The sequence below is a fragment of the Cyanistes caeruleus genome, chromosome 9, assembly GCF_971803275.1.
Source record: "Cyanistes caeruleus chromosome 9, bCyaCae1.hap1.1, whole genome shotgun sequence".
Classification (NCBI taxonomy): domain Eukaryota; kingdom Metazoa; phylum Chordata; class Aves; order Passeriformes; family Paridae; genus Cyanistes; species Cyanistes caeruleus.
Window position 1 is genome coordinate 12,351,889 of NC_141709.1, and position 21,395 is coordinate 12,373,283.

Genomic DNA, 21,395 nt, shown 5'->3' on the forward strand with positions numbered 1-21,395 from the left:
CTCCACTCTTGAGATTACTATATGAGCAATATTTAACTTTTAAGGTGGTATTTACTACCTTTAAGAAAATGAATTACATTTTGCAGAAAAGAAAAAAAAAAAAAAAAAAAAAGGAAAAAAAGGGCACCAGCGTATGGCACACAACTTTCTATCACCATGCAACAGGGAAAAAGTGGCTTTTTATTAATAAGTAACTTCAATGTCTCTACCACTATCTGGTAAATCAAAAGAGAAGTTCTCTCAACTAGAATTACAGGAGATACCAGTTTCTAAATCCAAATATGTAACTGTCTGAAGGTCATGTAAAAATCCCCAGGTCATACTGCACAGATAAGGGGGCAGCAATATTTGTTTCACTCAAGACCTCTTCAGATCTCCCCCCTGCTTACAAAAGCAGTTAAGATGCAACTCTGGCAGCAGTGCTGAGAATCTCCTGCACATCCTAGTCAGATGCCGTTTTCTCCACTGGTGAAAAAATAATTACTGTAAAAGACATTGCAAATTGAAAAACTGAGCCATAATTATTCATTTTACCTGTTATTTTTCTCATTCCACCTCTGAATATTCTGATAGCAAGGGAGAGAACTGAGCCTATTTGCAATAAACCCAACTCTACCTATTCAATACATTGCTTTAAAATGAAGATTGCAGTCTCAGAAATGTCTGCAAAACAGTATCAAAGAATATAATGAGTAGAGTGTAGTTGACACTGGTCCAAAGGGTCCTATTTGCAAGATTTCCTTCTCAGCCACCAAGAAAGGCTATTTACAAAAGGAAAATGAACTATAAAAGAACACTACAGATAATGAATATCTGCATTTGCACGCAAATGAAATATACTGAAAAAATTATAGGATTTCAAGCATGATAAACTCTACTCCAGATGCAACTTGATACATTTCAAATTGATTTTAATTCCAAGCATATTTTGTTCCAAATCTATTCCAAATATTTTTTCCCCCTCACTAAGTACTGCATTAGTTAGTTAAAAGACAAGTCCAGAAACGGTGTCTGTAAATAGCAGGATGCCATTCCTTGGCTACAAAGCTTTTAGTGAACAACTGGCCTGCCCAGTAAATACCCAGTACTGGTGTACACAGAAAGGTCAGCACAAGCTCTGCAGACTGCCTCTGCTTAGGCTGAGCACTGAAACTGTCTTGTAGCACCAGATGATGCTCTTCCAGAATCACAACTTCCCACTGGTAATTTCACAAAATGACTGCACAGCATAGGCCATGAAGAAATCCTGATTTCACTGGCAATTCAGAAACTCAGAAGTAGCCAGAAAATTGAGCATCATGCAAATAAGGAACAACTTGAGTGCCACACTGAGAGAAAGCATCTGTAGCAGAGAGTGATTTATGCAGATAAACAAGGTGAGGCAGTCCAAGAGCCAAAACCTTGTCTGGACTCATCCATGCCTAAACATGCAGCCCTGTGGGACAATGCTGGCTCCCATGGCTGGGTCAGCAGCAGGGGAAGTACCTTGTACAGGGTACTGAAACTGATGACATGTGAGGGCTGAGTTTCTTGGGCGACAAGAATCTACAGCCAAAAGAAAAGGAATTGAGAAAGGAAATCAGCTTCTAAGGAACCTGCTGGGTTTATAATTATTTAAATGAAATTATTTGTGATATTTTTATAAAGGAAACATTTATTTCTTGTTTTACACTCAGCAGAGGTTACGTTCTAAGCTTCATCATAATGCAGCTCAGTAAGAACTGCTTGCAGTAATAGTTTTTCAGTACTAAATTGAGATATTATCAAGTGTATTGAAAAACGGAAGGAAGATGATTCAACTCAAGATGAAAGACCAAAGAGGGAAAGGGAAGAAGCAAACAAGCATAAATTTAAAGTGTTAACTTGTCCCTAGTGCTACCCGATGCAGACAGATGATTATCCCCAAAAATAAAGCGTAGTGGACATACAACTGGGTGTCTTTTTCCCAAGAAGATATGCAATGTACATTCACTTTACCTATGGCTGAGCCTGTCCAGACCTTCTGACTCCCTGCTCAAAGCCTCTGGCAGCTTTATTGCTAGCAATTACTCTGCAACAATTACAGGCTGGTGTTGCTGCATGTGAGCATCAGTCAGCAACCTCAGCACTCAGTCAATCAGCTTAGCTTCAACCTCTGATACAGCATAAGCCAGCTCTGAACAGCTAAGAAAAGAGGGAGGCAGCTTTCACCAGCAAGCCAGGCAGCACAAGCAGCTACAGCTAAGAAGATTTTAAACTCCTTCACTTCTATCAGAAGAATGAAACTGCCCATGCTCAGGGAAGACACTCATAAATATAAACCTAGCTTTCATGACACTGAAAAATTAGCAGAAATCCTGTTCCTAAAGTAGGATTTCTCTATCTACTGAAAGAAGTCTTCCCTCTTCCAAAATTCAGCTTAAAATTCAAGAACGGGTGCACGTGTTCACTGACCCAGTAAATTTTCTCTAATCATTGTCATTAGTGTCTAGTGAAGGATAAAGGGCAGAGGTAAGCATGCACTGTACCCTCAGAGACAGAGTTCTGGCATGAGATGATTTCTCATATGTGGATCTTTGATTATCAAGTGTACATTTATTAATGACTGGACACAGAAATAGACACACAAAAGCCAGAAACTCAATACCTCTGCTTAGGGGAGAAGCAAGTAGAGTCTACCAGCCAGGTAGTTCACAATGCCTTGAAAACTTATAGAAAAGTAATGAGCACCATAAATAGTTATATTCTGATGGATTAACGTATTTCCCTTCATGATCACCTACCTGGAACTGTTTTACCTTCCCTTATTCCTGGTCCAAGATCCCAAACAAGTAGCCTGGATCTCTCCAGCTGCAGCCCACTAATCACCCTTGCATTGTTCTTGCTCTCCTGTTCCTGATTTTAGTCCCATCAAGTCTTTGCCTGGTTCCTTGATTTCATCACATGTGGATTCTGCACTTTGATCCCAAACCATTTCCTAACATAGGCAATATGTAAAAGAGAATTTTTTTTACAAAACATCAGCAAATTATTTGAAGTGACACTTCAAATACCTGTAGCAGTAACATTGAAGCAATGTACCTCAAATGCTCTCCCAGTTCTGCAGAAAACTATCATAAAGGAAGGCAGAAGAAGAGCCAAGAACCAAACACAGGGTTCAGGAATATCACATCCAGTTCTTAATACAAAAAGGATAGCATATTCCTGAAAGTGCAACAGAAAAAGCCTCAGACACAAAAACAATGCTGAAAGTAAAAAAAAAAGCAACAAATTGAAGACTGAAATGGAAGGAGGGTATTAAGGAAGCAGATGAGAAAGTATAAGGGATCCCAAAATAAGGAATTAGGGGACTATTGACTGGAATATTCTGAGGGCAGCTGAGGTCAATCAACAACGACATCACACATGACAAACTGGCAGTCTTTCTGGAAGATATTCCAAATGATTGTCATCACTACTTCAGCCATCAGTTAATTTTTTCTTGTTCGGTTTGGCACATCACTGTAAGGCTGGAATCTGATTTGGCTTTGAAGTAAGCAAAATCAGTAACAGTTATTGTCAATAGGCTGATACAGAATATCTGAAGGACAGTCAAATATTAATTCTGTATTTATTTGAGCAAACAGAGAAAAAAATACTACAAAATATAGTCCCCCAATATCACAGCTGTATGGTTTTAAAAAATGGCTAACATATGCAGACAGTCTATTAAAATGCACATAATTTATTTGACTCAAAATGAAAACATATCTAACAAGTAATTCCATTCATCTGGCCCTTTTTCACCCAGCCTTAAGATATACAAATGTGTGCCTTTTCACCAGAACACAGCAGCTGGGAATGAAAAGAAAAGCATTCAAATGATCATTTTCACATCATATTCCATCGTCTTTTCACCAGCTTCTCCCCAGTCTTTCTTTGAGTCCCATTCTGTTACAAGAGAGCTGCTTTTTAGATCAATTCATATTTCCATAATCCACACTGCTGGTCCTCTCTCTCCTCCCCAGGGTGGACTAACCCCTGCATCCAGAACTATGGCTTACAACTGTCATTAAGACCTATAACGATAACAAGATAACAAAAGAGCTGGTAGCGATGAGGTTAGCCAGTTTCATATGCTGATCAAGTTCAAAATTTTTAACTTAAAAGCTCTATAAAACAAAACTCCCACAATTGTGAGAACAAGCATACTTCATGTTGCTACCTGTCCTCAAAATTTCAAGGAAATACCAAGTTTTCAGCATTGGCCTTTTATAATTTTAAAAATTTTTAAAAAAAAAAAAAAACTCTCAATGATTTATTCTGTCTCTGTTAGGATGAATGAAAAGAAAAGGTTGAGAAGGCACCTTGGAATAGCCACATCGTGAATCATGTAAGGGTCTCAGTGGTTCTGGGTGTTCCCAGCAAGTCTACGTGGGCAGTTGTTCCACAGAATATTTATCAGGACTGAACAGATCTTTTCTGTTCACACAGTGCAGTCAGCAACTATAAATACACCTCTGAATGTTTTCCTGCTGATCATTCATCAGCTGGGATTTGCATAGACAAAAAGCATTGCTGCCTTACACACACAGTATTTTTCAATAAAAACAGTATGTCTTCCAAATGAGAAGTGTCAGAAAATCACTTTATCTTAACCAAAGTTCCCTTGAAATGTACAAAATTGCCACATTGCCATCATCTCAGAAAGGCTAATTGCTTTCCACAAAGATTCAAGTTCCAAAATATCTAATTAAATATCATGTGCAACATTTAGACAAAAACATAATGAAAATTAGTAATCTCATTAGATTGAGTCCTCATTTCTCATATCAATGCACCCAACTATTAATCATACTTATTAATACTCAAACAATAAAATCCCCAAACCCTTTCTAAGATTTCCTGATAAAAATAATCCCATAAAAGCAAGCACCTATCTAGTTAGCATAAACATTTGAAACATGCATTCAATGCCTCATCAGAATACAAGAACAAAGCCATCTCGAGCAGAAAGCTGGTGAGATGCATCCCCTAACAGCACGCCCTCAGCCTTGGAGGGTGTGTAAACAGCCTCGTACCTCCTGGCTTCCTGCTGCTCTCTTAAGAGAGAGCACAGAGGAACACAAAATCTCACTGCTGGCTTCCACACATTCATTTGACCCAGAGAACAGATTTTAGCTTGCTTCCTGAGAATATTAAAAATACCCCAAACAAACAAAAAAAACCAACCAACCCAACATGTGCTATAATTTGAATCTTTAAAAAAATGTAATCTTTTTCATGGTGGCCTCATTTATGTTTTTTCTGCCACAATCCATGCAATTAAATATTACACCCTGAAAGAACCTGAATCTTTTGTTTCCAATCAGATGCTCATTTAAACCTGGCTTAACTTTCAGTAGTTAAAACATACACTGAAAGTCAAGTGTGTGATTGACAACACATTGATGTGTTGGTCTTGCTGCAGGAAGACCAACACATTGGTACGTCTGAGGATTTATCCTTTAAACAACTGCATGTGCACCTATATATCTTAATATATACAAATATTTTCACATAAACCAGGTAGATTTACACATATAGTATGAGACCTTAGTTTGGGCCACTAGAGGATACAAAGCTCACAATTCAGGGGCAAACTTCAGCACAATGTGATACAGTAAAACTAAAACCCAGATGTTAAAATGTGAGATAATAACATAAAGAACATTATCCTAACTTCAGAGAAAATAACACAGGTTCCTCACATGGATGCCACATCCCTTACTCATTATTCATCTGCAGGGTTTGGGAAAAGCCTGACATGGGAAAGCAGATTTAGACTGCTTGTCTTAGAAAGCAAGAGGAGATAGGATGAAATCTGCAACACAACCAACAGTCTAATGAAGAGTCTGAATTCCTTCATAAACCACATCTTCAGTTAATAACCCCTTGTCATATTTATTACTAAAGTGGCTTCTGGTAAGACCATCTTATGATATTAGCTACTTGTGTCATCTTCCTAGTGAGATGTTTTTCACCAGCAGAGACGTTGCAGGCTGAAGCTAGAAAATGTTATGTGATTAGACAGGCAAACAATGGACACCACATACTACTGGTAGAAATCACTTTGGGTCAACAGGCGGTCAGATTAAAAAGCTACTGAATCCTACATAGCTGAAAATAATACCCAACATACCTGTAATTACTAAATTAAGAAGGAATGTTGGACCTCACATGCCTCAAAGACAACAGGAAGCTGCACTGCCTCTTGCACGGTCACTACCTGCTGCTGGTGCTATCAACACCACACTCTCCTTCCTTGTGCTAACACCACTCTTTTCCTGGAAATACTTCAACCCAGTGAAGTTGGTGGGAGTGTCAGTGTTTTTATTTGCTGAACAGATACAGAGCCCTAGTGGAGACATCTGGACACATGCCATCAATAGGGTGTTGCTACTGACTGCACTGCCACGAGGAGACTAGCCAGTGGCAGCAGATCGCAGCTCTGCCAGGTGACATTAACTTCTGCAGAAGTGTGTATTTTCTTCCTCAACAGTCATCAAGTACTTCAGTTTGGAAGCCAAGGTGTTGTTTTCATATGGGCTGCTTTTCTAAATCCCTTTAAAAAATATTTTCTTCTAGAAAACACGTGGATTTTTTCCCCCAGATACCATAGTATTCATATTTTTTCTACAGACCTCCATTTAAAAATGGGCTTGTAAGGCTGAAATTAAACTCTAGTTTAACCAGTCTGAACAAAGAAAATAGCAATTTCAAGATGAAAAACCTACATATCTTTTATTATGGGATTTTTTCTTGCATAAAATACATATTTAAACATACTACAAGACAGTGCCTCTAGGAATACACATTAAAAATACACTCTAAACAAAAAAAAAAATATAGCCCATTAAATGGCTACAGCTCATTTTTCATCCAAATTTGAGTGTGTGAAGATAATCACAGAAGACCTACGTATGCTCAAATCAGAAATCTTCACAGTTTTTCTACAGTGCTGAGATTATTCACTTTTTCAACATTGTTAAACTCATTTTCGTAGCACCCAGATGCACACAGTGTAACTCTAAAATTACTCAAACAGATTAGTCCTTCTGGCTCTTGAGGCACTTTTTAATAAATACTTTCTCTGAAATGGTAGTGTGTCTCTTTTTATTTTGAATTCTAACCAGCATTAGCTCATTTTTTCATTGATAGTTTGAGAGTTACTAAAAATGGAATTACTCCCACCTTAAAAAAGCACCAAAAAACTTTCTGAAACACTCCTGGCAAAGAGAAGTATTTTTCATTTCCTGTCTTGAAGCATTACTTTTTTCCTTCCTCATTCTATGTTTTCCTCTTTTCCTTCATATTCTGGCATCTGAGGAATTACCAGAGAGAAAATAAGTGGTTTCCCTGCAGTCTTGGCAGATAAGGAAATCAACAATGAATCTTGCAAATTCTTTTGTGTTTCCAAAATCATGCCTTAATATTTTCTTTACTTGACAGACTGCGAATAAGTGATTATGACAAATCCCTGGTCTTGCCTTCCTCCTGATCGACTGTAGTTTCTACATCCCATCCACAACAGATGGGATGTTTTTCAAAACATGAATTTGGAAAGTCAGTATTTAAGAAAAAAGTACACCACAAGAATATTGACCAGCATCAAAGAAAATGGAAGGGCAGAGAAAAACAAAAAAAGAAAACAGAAGATTAGAAATTAGTAAGCAGTGGGAAGTTCAAATTACTTAGAGCACAAATATGATAAAGAGGAGGAAAATGTCAAAATGGCTTAGACAAGTTTTCTTTGCATTATGAAAACAACAAAAAGGTGACATGATAAACTGTAGAAAAATTCAGGAAAAGAGGAAAATATTTTGCCCACTGTTATCACATCACTGTGCAAACAGACAGCCCTTCATTTTTAGGAAAGATGATTCTTTGGGATACATCCAAAAACTAACTCACACATTTTACATTTAAAATAGAAATGACTGAAAAACAAGACAGAGAATATTCTTCTTCTTTTTTTTTTTTCTTTTTTTTTAACATTCTCCCCATGAACTTTCATGGAAATTAGCCATGGTATTTCTAGTGAGTTTTAGGTTTCTAAAGAAATTAAATCTGGTGGATACTCATGTCTCCAATCCAAACCTACCCAGTTCCACACACACACATACATGTACAGAGAAGGCTTCTGTTGATTTCACTTCATGACTTAGCTCAGAGGTTTGCTTTAAAAGCTGCTATATATTCTGTTTAAATCCAGTGGTTCTAATAGGAAAACTTCCCTTGCAAGGAGAAGGATTAAATTACCCTGTTTTTCAGGAACACAAGCAATTTACCTGAAACACCAGATTCCCTACATGGCTGAGACACAATGTGCAGGCATAGGTTTTTCAGAGCCCAAAGGCAGAGCGCTGCCTGAGGCCTCTGGTGTTTATAGATTAGGTATGTCTATTACATCTTTGTATGATTCCCCTCCAGTCTTTAGTGGGCTTCATCTTCTAATCATTTTTCTACACCAGCTGTTCTTTGAATAACCTTCGACTTGCTGAATAAGCTCCCATTTTTCTTCATACATAATTTCTCTTTTCTTTTTTTTTTTTAAAGACCAAGTCTTTCTTGGAGAAAAAGAACAAAACAAAGTGGAAAAAAAATAATTTAAATGACAATGAAGATGATCATTCTGCAGCCAGGATAATTATCAAAACTTGCTGAATGCCTAGCTGAGAGTATATAACAGCATACTTTGCTCATTTGTCACTGTTTTACAGGCTGCACATTTCTGACTGATGCTATTCCCTAACCAGACATCCTACTTTCTATGTTTGTATATTTATTCCTTTCATCATGAATCATCTTATAGCTGTCTTTACAGAATCTTGTATCATTGATTTAAAAAAAAAAAAATCAATAATTTATCAACATCTACTGTACAACAACACTTCCAGATCATCCACTGTGGTGATATTACCATTGAAGAATATGTTTGCCTCAATATTAATATAGAAACAAGAGTGAAACAGAAACAAGAGGCAGCGAAGCCACTGAGACAGATATTTATTCTATTTAGCTGCTTTTTCTATTTTCTTCTATGAAAATAAAAATATTTCCATGCAAGAAACTCTTGTAGAACTTGTTGCAATAATAAGATTTTGTGATTTCATTAAAGTTTAATATTAATAACTTTCATAGAATAGTCATGGGGCAAAAATCCCAACTCACTAATTAATAGCTTGCTGTCACTACAAACAGTAAAATAATCCATCAGTCCTGTATGTATAAACTTTCCTTTGAGGATTAATTACAGATAGAGCATAGGATTTTCATGCTTTCAGAATCAGTAACTTTAGATCAATCTCTTATAAGGGTCTGAGGATTTCTTTTTTCCCCCAAGCAAGTAACTAGGGTATCTCTAAAATATTATTAAATAAGTATCTAAAATCTTGCATTGGAAAGGATTAAAGGAATGGAATGCACACATTCTGACATTAAGAGGACATACATGGGTAGCTCTTCAACTTTTTTGTTCTGGTATTTTTTTATAACATCGATTTTTGGCAAAGTTTTATTGATAATTTTTTCTACATTTTCAATCCCAAAACAGATAAAAACCCCAATGTGTCCAACAGGACCACCTGATAAAATACTCTGTATCAAAAACAAGGTGATACAGAGAATCAGGACAACATTCCACACTCTACAACTGCTATTGCATATTCCTGTCACAGAGGTAATGTAATCGCCAAGACACCAGTTGGGTGAAGACTTCCACCCTGCTATCATTAGCATCTGCCTCTCCACAGCTGAATAGAAGAGCTTTTTTATTATTATTCTAACATAAAAAAAAAGTTCAATCTCATGTTTCCAACCTGGTCTCCAAAGTCCTCTGGGAACTTCCACAGTACCACTGGATCTGTAAATAATTGACAGACAGCATTAATCAGAGGCAAAGGAACAGAGTATTACAGTCAGAGTACATTAATATTAAAGAGAGGGTCAAGCTTAGCATCAAGATTTGAGGCAAGTGGAAAAATGTATCTAAAAACTAAGGAAGATACTGGATTATTAAAAAGACTTATTTCATATTTATGAAAGTGTATGTTTATTGTTTTACATATGGCAGCAGGTTATAATGTACACAATTCTTTTCATATTCAATTATTTATTCCTGGAATATCTCATTCTTTAAGCACATTTAATTTTTGCTTTTTAATTTAATTAAGAAATAAAGAGATAGAAAACCTCTTTTAATCCCAGGGGAAAAGAACAGGAAATTATAAGGGGGAAAAAGGGCCATTATAAAAGTACAGAAAAACATAATTTGTGATTTTAAAGATAATGCCAGCATAACCACCATTCTCAAGGAGGAGTATAGAAGAGCTAGCGTTTCAGTATTTTCTGTCCAGAGCCTTTTAAAACCAGCATTTCAACGATACCTCAAAGTTTTCATTAACAATAATCACTGTTATTTAGGCTACATATTAGTCTCCACTTAATATTGTTTTGAAAGCCTCTATCACAATGACTGGAACCATAATCTTTCAACAGAAACACAAATTATGATCTTCATCCTGCTTCCCACCCCTCCTCCCCAAGCTGTTACTCTCCTTTGATACAAACCCTTCATGAGTTGCTACTTTTGCACAACCACAGACACCCACCAAGTCTCACAGGCTTCTAAACACATAACAGACTAGCAGCAGTGTTTGTCCACCTGCTTGAAGTGAAATTATCTATCTTCCTGCAAGGGAGGCCCAGGGCAGTGCTAAAGCGTGGACCAGAGGCAGAGCTCTCTAATTTCTGCTCGTGGCCCAGCCACGCTCAGGCAGATCCTCCTGCCACTGAGTACACAGCCAGCAGCAGCTCAGGGAGCCCAAGGGCAGGAAAACCAAGGAGAAACACGACACTAAGTGCCAGGAGACACTGCTTGATGGAAACTGGCACTTCTCATCTGCCTCAGTACTTGCTGGATTCCTGTCTTCCAAGGAGTCAGTGTCTGGGAAACTACCCAGATTTTGACTTCAGGGTCAGCACTGCGTGATAACTCAGAAGCTTCCTTCTCATTGCTAGGTTTGACATCAGAACCACAGGATTCCCCACTTTTGTCAAAGTACAGAGGTTTCTACTCTTCTTCGGGTCCCACATATGTTTGCTGGTGCAAACTGGAGATTTAATGAGAAAAGAAACGCCACTGCTGGTGTTGTCATTCCCGGCTGCTCATCTCAAATCCTACTGCTCAGCACGGAGCTGTCACACTGGCCCAGACACCAGGGGCTGGACACTGAAGTCAGCATTCCTCCACTCAGGGGCAGATCTTAAGCCAGCAGTAGAAAGTACATTACAAATGTTACAAAATTCAACTTGTCAATAAGCCAAATTCGTATCCAACTCAAATCTAAGTGAGATTTTCAATAAAAATTGAGGCATTTGACTCTACTTTTTGGACAAAATTCTTTTTCTCCTCAGAACATCTCCTAAGAACATCATCCTAAGAAGGGTTCTGCAGCTATTATTTAACAAAATGTGTGTATTTTGCATAATCTTCTTCCATTACTATAGGGAACAGATAGAAAACTTTTGAAGGCAGATAGAAAACAAGAGATAAAATGCTACATTTAAAATAATATGAGAGCAAATAAATACTGATACTTACAACACAGACCTTTTTTCCTGATCTATTTTGTGTATATTTAAATTGCAAACAAATCTCTATAATGACCAGGTACAAGAGGAGTTTTTACTCCCAATTAGTATCATGAAAAAGAAAGCAATTACATATCAACAGTGATCCCTTATAAATCCAAGGAGTAGCAAGTACAGTAACATATCAAATACTTGATGTTAAGTCATCCATAATTTACTTGCTAAAAATCATCAAAAACTTGCAGAATTCAAAAAATACTTTAACAGGGCTTGTAAATCTACTGCCATATGTCCACAAACATTTCAAGCATAAATTTCTCTTTGAAAGAGCAATCCCTCCCTCTGCATTCCCACTACCAGGCTCTTGTTGGAGAAGCTGTAGCACTGTCTCCTGCCAGTGCAGACTGTCACAGCTACATGGCACCAGATGAGGGAACTGACCAAGATAAAACCAACTGTCTGAAACTTTTCAGGTCAGCATTAACTAGATCAGTTCCCCAAAACCACTGGGACTGCGCCAGAAAAAAAGGAAGAAAAACTGGGGAAGAGCGAGTTGTGGTGAGAAGAAAGCAAGACTGCTTCATGCGGCTGCACTCCAGCATCAAGCATTTGCTACAGCTCATGCAATACAAGCTGGTTACCAGCTGCCTCTGGTTCCATTTCTTATTACCCCTTTCTTGTTCATGACTTCCCAAGTCTTGCAGTACCATTGATAGTTGCCTCTACTGCAAAACCCAAGCACTATGGCCTGTGAGGAGGTGAGGGGACCACTCTGCAGTGAGGCTGGGCTGCTGGAGCATTGCCAGCCAGGAGCTTGGCAACATCGTCTCTTCCCAGCAATGAAGCCAGGCAGATGATTTTGGCAGATGTGAAGTACAGTTACATGAGAAACATTTAGTATAGTGAATGGTTTAGCAACACAGTAACAAAATCACTGTGGTTACTGAAATTGGACAGAAATGTAATTTCTTTCCTTCACTGTCCTTGGTGCAAATGTAACTGCCAGGCTTCAAAATAGGAAGCAGATAGGAACAGCGAAACCTCCGGGTGTTATTTTAAAAGGTCACAGTAATGAGCAAAGTACAATCTCAAAATTAAGCAAAACTTCGGGTTTGGGGTCAAAACATGGGAAAAATTTACACATCAATGAGGTGCCAACAGAGCTAACAGCATTTCACAGCCACCCTTTACCTACAGGAAACAAAATCAAGAGCTCCAGTGAGTTCTTTTGGAGCCCTGATATCCCAACAGACAAAAAAACCCTTAAAACTTCAATTTAGTGTCCTGCTCATCTTGCCACCTTCACTTCATACTAAGGCTCTCACACAGTACTCCAGTCTCACTTGGAATGGTAAAAACAAATCTAAAGTAAATTCCAGTTCACTCATCTATAACAACATTTACTTTCATATCATGAAAGGATATTTATGTCATGAGAGGATAATTAAATTCATGTGAGCTAAACAGGAAGAACAATGCTTTTAATACTCCTTCATGAAAACAAAATAGAGGGAATATTGAAAAAAATATTCCTAAATCAATCCAAGAAAAACATGCAGTGCTACACTCAGCAAAAATCACACACCTTCAAGACTAGTCCAACTGCTTTGAACTGGGTTTTGCAGCTGTTATTACTGGCTTTTAACTGGTTATTTTAGTAGGTACTTGCCATACATTTATTAAGTAAGAAAATCTGATGTGACTTGTGCTTCAAAAAGAAAAGTTGCTATATTCTTTTTATGCCTTTACTTTCTGAAACCAAACCCTAACACCTATAAAAAGCCTCAGGATTTTATGATAATTATCCAAGTCTGGGATTGTTTTTTTTTTCAAAAGATAGGCTCAGGCAGCATCTGACACATCTTTGGGGCAACTTCTCAAAAGGGCTGCAAAGGAAGAAACAAAAGGGTACAGACTTAGAAATAAAAAGAGAAAATATAATCTAATTCTGCAACTTTATGCACTCTATCTTCAGGTTTACAATGACTGAATTTTCTTTTCCCTGAGGATTACTTTCCAGATACCCTGTCTGATCTGGCAATGTTAGGTCGATTTTATGCTGATTTTATGGGTGAGAGGATGAGAACCACTCAGAAATAGCTGTTGTTATAGTCAGCTGAGGAACTAACAGACTTTTCAGGACAAATGGTTCGTACCAATTCTAAGTAACTGTAGTAGTAAGAAATTGTCAAGTGTACACATAAAACCATTTGTGTTGTACATGTATAAATGTATAAATTGATGCTTGTGTAAATGTGCATTTCCATGTATAAAGAGCACTTTTTCCAATGCTTGTCACATCCAGGACATAAATCTCAGCACCTGCTAATAACACTTGAAAATTCCTTTTCTAAATATCCTACAGCATTGGAAAGAACATCTCTCTTGGTACGAGCCAGATGAGAGACAATCATGGAAAGCTTTGCTGATGTACCAAGGAATGCAGCATAATCACAAAGAGAAAAGTGAGTCACATGCAATATTAAAAAAATAGTATTCAAGATGTTGTAATCTAGAACTGCTCCAGAAGAGAAGGCAAGTGTGACACCCAGTAAGACAAGAGGAAAACATATGCAGATCTTCAAGGTAATTTCTCTCCAAAAATCTATTCCTGTAGAGGCAAGGTCACAAGGCATGTCATTCATATTTTCAGGAAAACAACTTCTAACACAGCTGAACTTCTGTAACAAATCTAAGAAAATACAAAGGTACTATTTTTCATGACACAGTATATATCACAGAAACAGTACATTCTAAACTATGAAGAGAAAGCTTTCTGAGTTTTAACTTTTCCAAAACTGGTAAGTTAAATACACTCTAAAAATAGTCTTCATCATTGTCAAGCTTGCAGATTATAAATGCCACACAAAAATACCATAGGATGAGGTAACTAGCACACTTTCAATTTGGTAATGGAACAGAAATTACAAACATGCTGAAAAACATAGTCTCAGGTAATTCTCTTGGATAGCAACTGAGAATATTTCAGACAGGAAAACACAGCTAAGGTATAATGAAACAGATTAATTGAGTAGTCCAATACTCTAGAAGAGGAGGAATTTTCATCCCTGTTAGTTGTACTGAGCAGAATAGACAAAAAGACTGCCAAGCAGAGTTGGTCATACTTGGGACGGAGGAATGGACTAGATAACTGCCCAGTATTCCTCCAGTTATATTTAATTTGATGCTGCACAGATTTTCATTGGAAAAAAGCTGTCAGTGCAGAGGGGAAAAAGAGATTGGGGCCAGGAGTTAAGGAGGTGGGAAAGAAATATAATGAGGAAAAGGAAGGTAAAAAAGCAAAGCTTACTGCAGATTGTTCTTCCTTGTCTGGAAAAAATAAGTGCCACATTTTTTTTTCCTTACCTGAACATGAGAATGTAATTAATAAATCTGAAATTATCATTATCTCAGGGAACAGCTTTATAAACACACATATAAGCAATAAGCAGAATGGATTCTGTTAGACTAAGTATCTTTCAGCAATAAAAAATTAGTTCTCGAAGTTTATGATATTGTTCCAAACCAAATGTCTCTTACATACTGAAAATAATTTTCCAGAAACACTCAACAGTAATTCTACTGACACTTTTGTATCAATATAGTATTTAATACTCAACCAAATCACTACAACAGTGATTCAGAAAAAAAGTAAGAGATGAACCATAACATGCAACCCAAGGGTTTTTACAGATGAAATCACCTGATGAAAAAAATTCACAAAAAAAGCATTCACATAAAAAAATACCTTCTTGCAAAAAAAGACTTCTGTTTATCATATTAAAATCTGCCTATTAACAGTTTCATACATGAAGTGCCATAAATGGGAAGCCCTGCTGCCAGAAGATCTGGGTGCAGCAGTGGTCTTCAGCTCCCTGGTTTGGGGCATCAAAGTACAGCACCAGCCAGCAGCAGGAGGAGGAAGAGCAGGATGCCATGGAAAAGGGAAGAAGAAGGGATTTACAGCACTTTCCAAGCATCAGTAATCAAAAGAAGGAACAAGAACAAAATACATTGAAGCAATTTGATTTTAAAAAACTGAAACTCAGCAACAGTCACTAACTTCTCGGGCACCTAAAACCTGTCAGATTAAAGAGAATATGCAAATGAAAGTGCTACTACAGAAAATACCTTAAAGTACACTTTTATACAAGCCACATAGCAAAAGAAAACATATTTACAAAGCTATATCAAATCATAACAATCCAGCACCTTCAACTCTTTTACTCACACTTTACTCACAAGTGTGTCTTCCTTAATTGCCTCCACAATTTCAAACAGCTCCTACTTCAGCAAACAGCAAAGGAACAAGACCAAAATGACAACATCATTGACAACATCAGTTACAGAAAAATGGTAACAAGTTCCAGTAATTATATTTGCCAGCTTTTCCTCCTATATATTAATACACTGAGATTCTTCAGGGTGTCTAGGTGGGTCTTGCCTTTCAAAATAAGCCACAGCATGGCCACATCACAGCAGCTCAATGTCTCCTGTCCCATCTCCCTCACCCACATCAGTGGCCTCTGCTTTGTCTTCAACTGATTGTAAAGCTTATGCTCCATTTTGAAAAATCATTTAGGCATTGAAGGTACCCATCTCACACTGGCATCAAAGGTGATATTTGGAGTGTGTGACTTTTGACATTTTTCCTTCCAACTTTTCTCACAGAAAATAAAGTGTGAACTAAATGACAACAGCGTCAACAAACACACACTAAATACTGACCTTTGAGAAATGGAAAATGGAAAACAACAGTTTACTGGCCTCAGTTACAATCACTGTAGCTGTTATCTGTATGTCTTAGATATTTGCAAATCAGAAATGTGATTTTTGTATCAGGTTCAGAAACATAATTAGAAAGACCTCACTGGCAAGATGAAAACATTGTCCTTCCATGAGGAATCTTTTCCTAAGGAACTGTTTTTTACTGTAATAGTAACACCTGTAATTGAAGTAATTACTGTAGGACATATGCTTGAAAAATGCTCCCAGTCAGAAGTAGCACAAATTACTCATGGACTTATCAATTGGCTCAGAATTTAATTACATCTTCCTATAAACACATAATACTTAGCAAATGATTCCAGGATACCAGTGCTCACACTATGTTTGTGGAAATCCAGAATTTTGTTTCTAATACACAGGAAAAAAAGGTACAATCCGTATCTGTAAGAGTCACCCAGACTTTAACAAAAAGCACATATGCACACACCCCACGATCTTCTCTACTCCCCACAAAAACCACTCACATTTGAAGTCAGTGAATCCAGCTCAGTCAGCCCCTCACGGCACCACATCACAGCAACTCCACAGATCTTAGGTACCAGCCATTGCTGCCCCACCGAGGCAGTAACAGCTCCCCATCCAGACTGAAGTGTGAGAGTCTGACATGCCTACATCACACTGCAAAGTCACACAAGATTCACTGATTGTACAGTGTCTCACAAAATTATTTTTGAATATTTCCACTTTTAAACTTACATGACAAAGGTTCCTTGAAGTTTTCAGAAATGTGAGAACAGTGCTCAAATACTGACCTCCCAGCTAATCCCATGCAAGGCTCAGCCAAGTACATTGCAGAGAAGTAGGACTTTGTCCAGTTTTGGACCCGAAACTTCCTCTAGTCTTTTGGATTTCCCTGTCTGCAAGGCACTTGAACTAGGAAATAAGTACTTTTTCCCCTTTTACAGGCAGGGAGATGATTGAAAGTTCTAGCCACAACTTGACATCTCCTTCAGAGCTGCAGGTCAATCCCATTTTGCTCAAGAATTTGTCCCACTGAAGGACAGAGCAGTAAGTCATTTCAGCTTACTACAGACAGAAAGAAAGAATCCTTTTGGCTGCAATGCCATTAGACATGCTTCAGGCTAAAACCTTAATCAGGGCGAGAGTTCATTGCACAGACAGTGCACAGATAAAATTAGTATGTTCAGCCTTTATTTGGTCTCTTCAAGAGAGAAGCAGAAGTTTGTTTTACCTTGTAAGTCTTTAGAATGACCTTGGTAAAGTATGGCAACATACTTTTGTAAAGTATGCCTTTAGAAGCTGTGTTATTCTTAATTTTCCTACCTCTAAGCTGTAATCACAAGCGAATCACGAGAAAAAGGATCTAAGAACTAAGGCAGCAGAAGAAAAAGCAAGCGGGCACCATGTGTGTCTCCACTTGCTCCAAACTGCTAATGCTTAAGGAGGATTTACAAAACAAAATACTTTTGCTGTCCCTGGGTCTCTTGTTCAAAGAAATTTATAAGAGACAAGCTGTTCTGTCATCTACTGAAAAGAGTAAGACTAAGAGCATTCACCTTCCAACCAAGCACAAGTGTTACACCCTCCCCATAAGAATGAAAAAGCAACTTGCCACACTCCCTTGCAAACAGACATTGTGCAGGGATTTCTTCATTTTAAAAGAAGATATGGGATTCAAAGTTCTTAAAAAATATTGTGGGCTACATGAAATTTTCCTATATTAGGAAATAAGCAATACTGATTTTAAGAAAGATCTAGAAAAGTTCAAGTACGTTATTACCAAGCAATATGTACTAAGTAAATTAGGAAGAAGGAAACTCCAGCCCTGCCAAGTACACTGGGGATGGACCATCACTTACTTTCCCATGTCAGTGACGTCTGACCAGACAGAGTCTGTTATCTCACAGACTACACTGTTATACTTGCTTTATGGAACCCACACACTGCATATAGAAAAATCAAAAAAGTTTTTGGCACATGACAAAAACTACATCTCAGTACATTATAGATACCTGAGTCACTGCCTCCCGATTTACTCCAAGAAATAAAAACTTGGTATCAGCTTGGACATGAAACCTGGGAATATCTGACCCTGTAAAGCAAACTGACTGATTGCAGAAAACACAGAGTGATATCCAAGCCATTTTTTCCATTTTCCAAAAATAATACAAAAATAAATCTTACATTAAAGTTAACATGCCTCAAAAAATAAATTAAAGCAATAAAAAATTAAACCAAAAGCTTAATCCTTCTATAAGTTTTTTTCTCTAAGCCGAAGTTAGTCCAGTCTTTAGCTACTTCAAGGAAAAATGAGTGCCACAGGGGAACTCCCTCTTGGCAAAAGATGATATAAGATGATCTATTTACATCACTTGTAAATACTTGCTTGTCTGAACAGTGCAGCAACATTCCTTCCACTTTTGACTGGTGAGGACCACATCCTGGGCACAGCTCAACTGCTGGTACCTAACAGCACAACTTCTCACTAAATTATGCCCCTTGCCTTAACTACTGACTAGTACAAGCAGTAAAATGTGATTACTCAATAATTAACAAGTAAGTAATTACCTATTACTCAACAACTTACAGGGACAAATTACCTAAAGGCCAGAGCAATAGTCTTGGAAGAGCAATCCCACTGACACTGTCTTTACAACCAAGGGAGAAGGGGTTACATTCTCTCTTCATTGTTCTAGTCTAGATTATTTATGACATTTTATTTAATTAATACAGATACTACTGTATCATATATTCACCCCATCTCTATGATTATGCTGTGAAACGACACCAGGAATTGTGCAATGATATTCTGCTTATGTGTGAGAAAGGATGATAACTGTACATTATAAAAGCATAATTTCAAATTCTTTATCTTTTTTTTTTTTTCATTTTCCAATTACAAATAGCATTTTCTACATGAAATTCAAACATTTCACATTTTGCTTACTGGCTGTGGTAGTAAAGTGTGGAAGTAGAACAGCACTGGTAACCAGGAACTGGCTTGGAAGGTTCCTACTCCTTTGAATATCTCCAACACTACAGCTGAAACATATCCAACTTCAAAAGCTATAATTATATAAACAAACATTTCATAGTTTTATATATGTCAATTAAAACAATCACAAATCTTAATTAGACAAAGCTCCAGAATTCTAGCAACCATGTTGGTTAGCCATAGCATACATATAGTTTGCTATATATGTAAAAAGTCCGCAGACTTTCATTTGAAAATATGTATTTTCTAGCATATTCTGATTCAGTGTTCATTTTAACCTTTGTTGCTCATGACACATTAAGCCAGTACAAAGATGAAGGAGCACTGATCAATAAGCACAAATCTGTTTTTGCCTTTCCTTTCCATCATACCCCAAATCTATTTTAATATCATCAGGAGGAAAAATAAAACTCATCAGTCACCTGATGGAGTTATTCAAAACTTAAGCAAACAGGGCTAATGGGTGAGAATTGAAATGAAAACACCTTGACAAAGAAAGCAATTTCTTTTCTTCGCACTCTTCAGAAGCTGTGGGTGATCGCTGTAATCGAACCATCAACGGCGAGGGGCCATCTGTCCCAAGGGCCCTCCACATGAGCAAGAATCAGCAAAAAAATATTTTAGAGGCTGGCCCACATGCATTGAGCCCTGATATGTCTATGGCAGGCAGCATGCAGCTGAAAATCAGTGTTTTGACATTTTTCTCATACCAATCCTTAAAAGTCAACATTAAACTTTTGTTAAGAACAAAGCACAAAGAGCAGGTTAAGAGGTTGCTTACAGAAAGATCAGTGTTACACCAACACCTCTGTCAAGAAGCACTCATGCTTTAGAAGCGGTAGTAGCCATGCTCAGAAAAAAGGCTACAGAAAACAACCTTGACACTTGCATTTATGTTATGGGTACCCTCTAGGATTAGTCTTAGCAGCTAATGAAGATACACCAGTCACCTACCAAACTACCCTCACAGAACCACCAAACCTTGGGTTTCTTCCACAGAAAACAAATGAAACATTAGGAAAGGGTCTACCAGACACTTCTAAGGCAGCAACCACACACAATGCATGCTGAGACCCAGAGGCTCAGGCAGAGGCACTGTGGCTTTGACACGTGACTTCCCAGGGAATACAGATAATTCTGATCCCACCAAGGACCTCCCAGAACTCAAGAAGAGGCTGCATATCTCACCCCTCCCAGAGATGTTCTCAAATTGGGCACTGCTCCCTTACTGAGCCTTTTAAAAGGGAACACCACACATGGCAGAAGGCTAAAGCAATTTATTTCTTCAGCACTTTCTAACTGAAACATGTATTGATCTTTTAGTAAAATAAACTCTTGCATAGCTGCAACTCTCTGTGCCCTTATTCGCCATCTGTTTCAAAACTCTGAAGAGTCACAAAGTGGATAGAGAGGGCAGGAAATTTTTGTTGTTGTTGAGCTGCATTAACAATATTGGTCCCTCTCTGCTTCAGAAGAGGTTGAACACAAACCCAGCCAGCAGCACAGTGCACTGGGAATTAGAAGAAGCACGCTGTTTGTTCAGTCCTGTCAGTTACCTGCTGCCTGACCTCAAGCCAGTTATTTCAGGTTCCCTAACACCATGAGGTCTTTGAAAAAATATTTTTTTTTATTTTTTTTTGTAATTCAGAAGAAAGGGCATTAAAAATGGACATTTCCACAAGGGCCAAATTTAGTTATTTTAAAGCACAGGTCAAAAAAAATCAAACACATAAAACAAGTAAAGGCAAGTCAAAGGGTTTTCTCACAGGTGTTTACAGTTGCCCAGGTCAAAAATTCCAATTTTATGTTGGAGAGGGTCAGCAAAACTAGAGATGTAAACAGCAACCTGAAATACATAAAGAGGCTGTACCAGAATGGTCTTGCATCCTGCAGCCCTTGAGGCCTGAGATATGGGTTCTCAGTTAATAATCCCAAAGCACATTCAACAACTAAGAAACCCTCCAGGACAGTTCTCGATATCACATAATTCGGTGAATAAACAGAATATTATTTATTCAGAATAGCAGAAGAGTGATGTAGATGCATGACTTTAATTTAC

General features: G+C 37.7%; 1 protein-coding gene across 3 annotated transcripts in view; it reads right to left on the bottom strand.

The window, feature by feature from the left end:
* DENND1B (DENN domain containing 1B) overlaps positions 1 to 21,395 on the bottom strand; it is a 156,462-nt gene that overhangs the window by 104,438 nt on the left and 30,629 nt on the right. For all 3 annotated transcript variants that reach the window (XM_086841999.1, XM_086841997.1, XM_086841998.1), the window contains exon 3: positions 9,819 to 9,862. In XM_086841999.1, the coding sequence (XP_086698125.1) occupies positions 9,819 to 9,862 (44 nt within the window). The remainder of the gene's footprint in view (positions 1 to 9,818; positions 9,863 to 21,395) is intronic.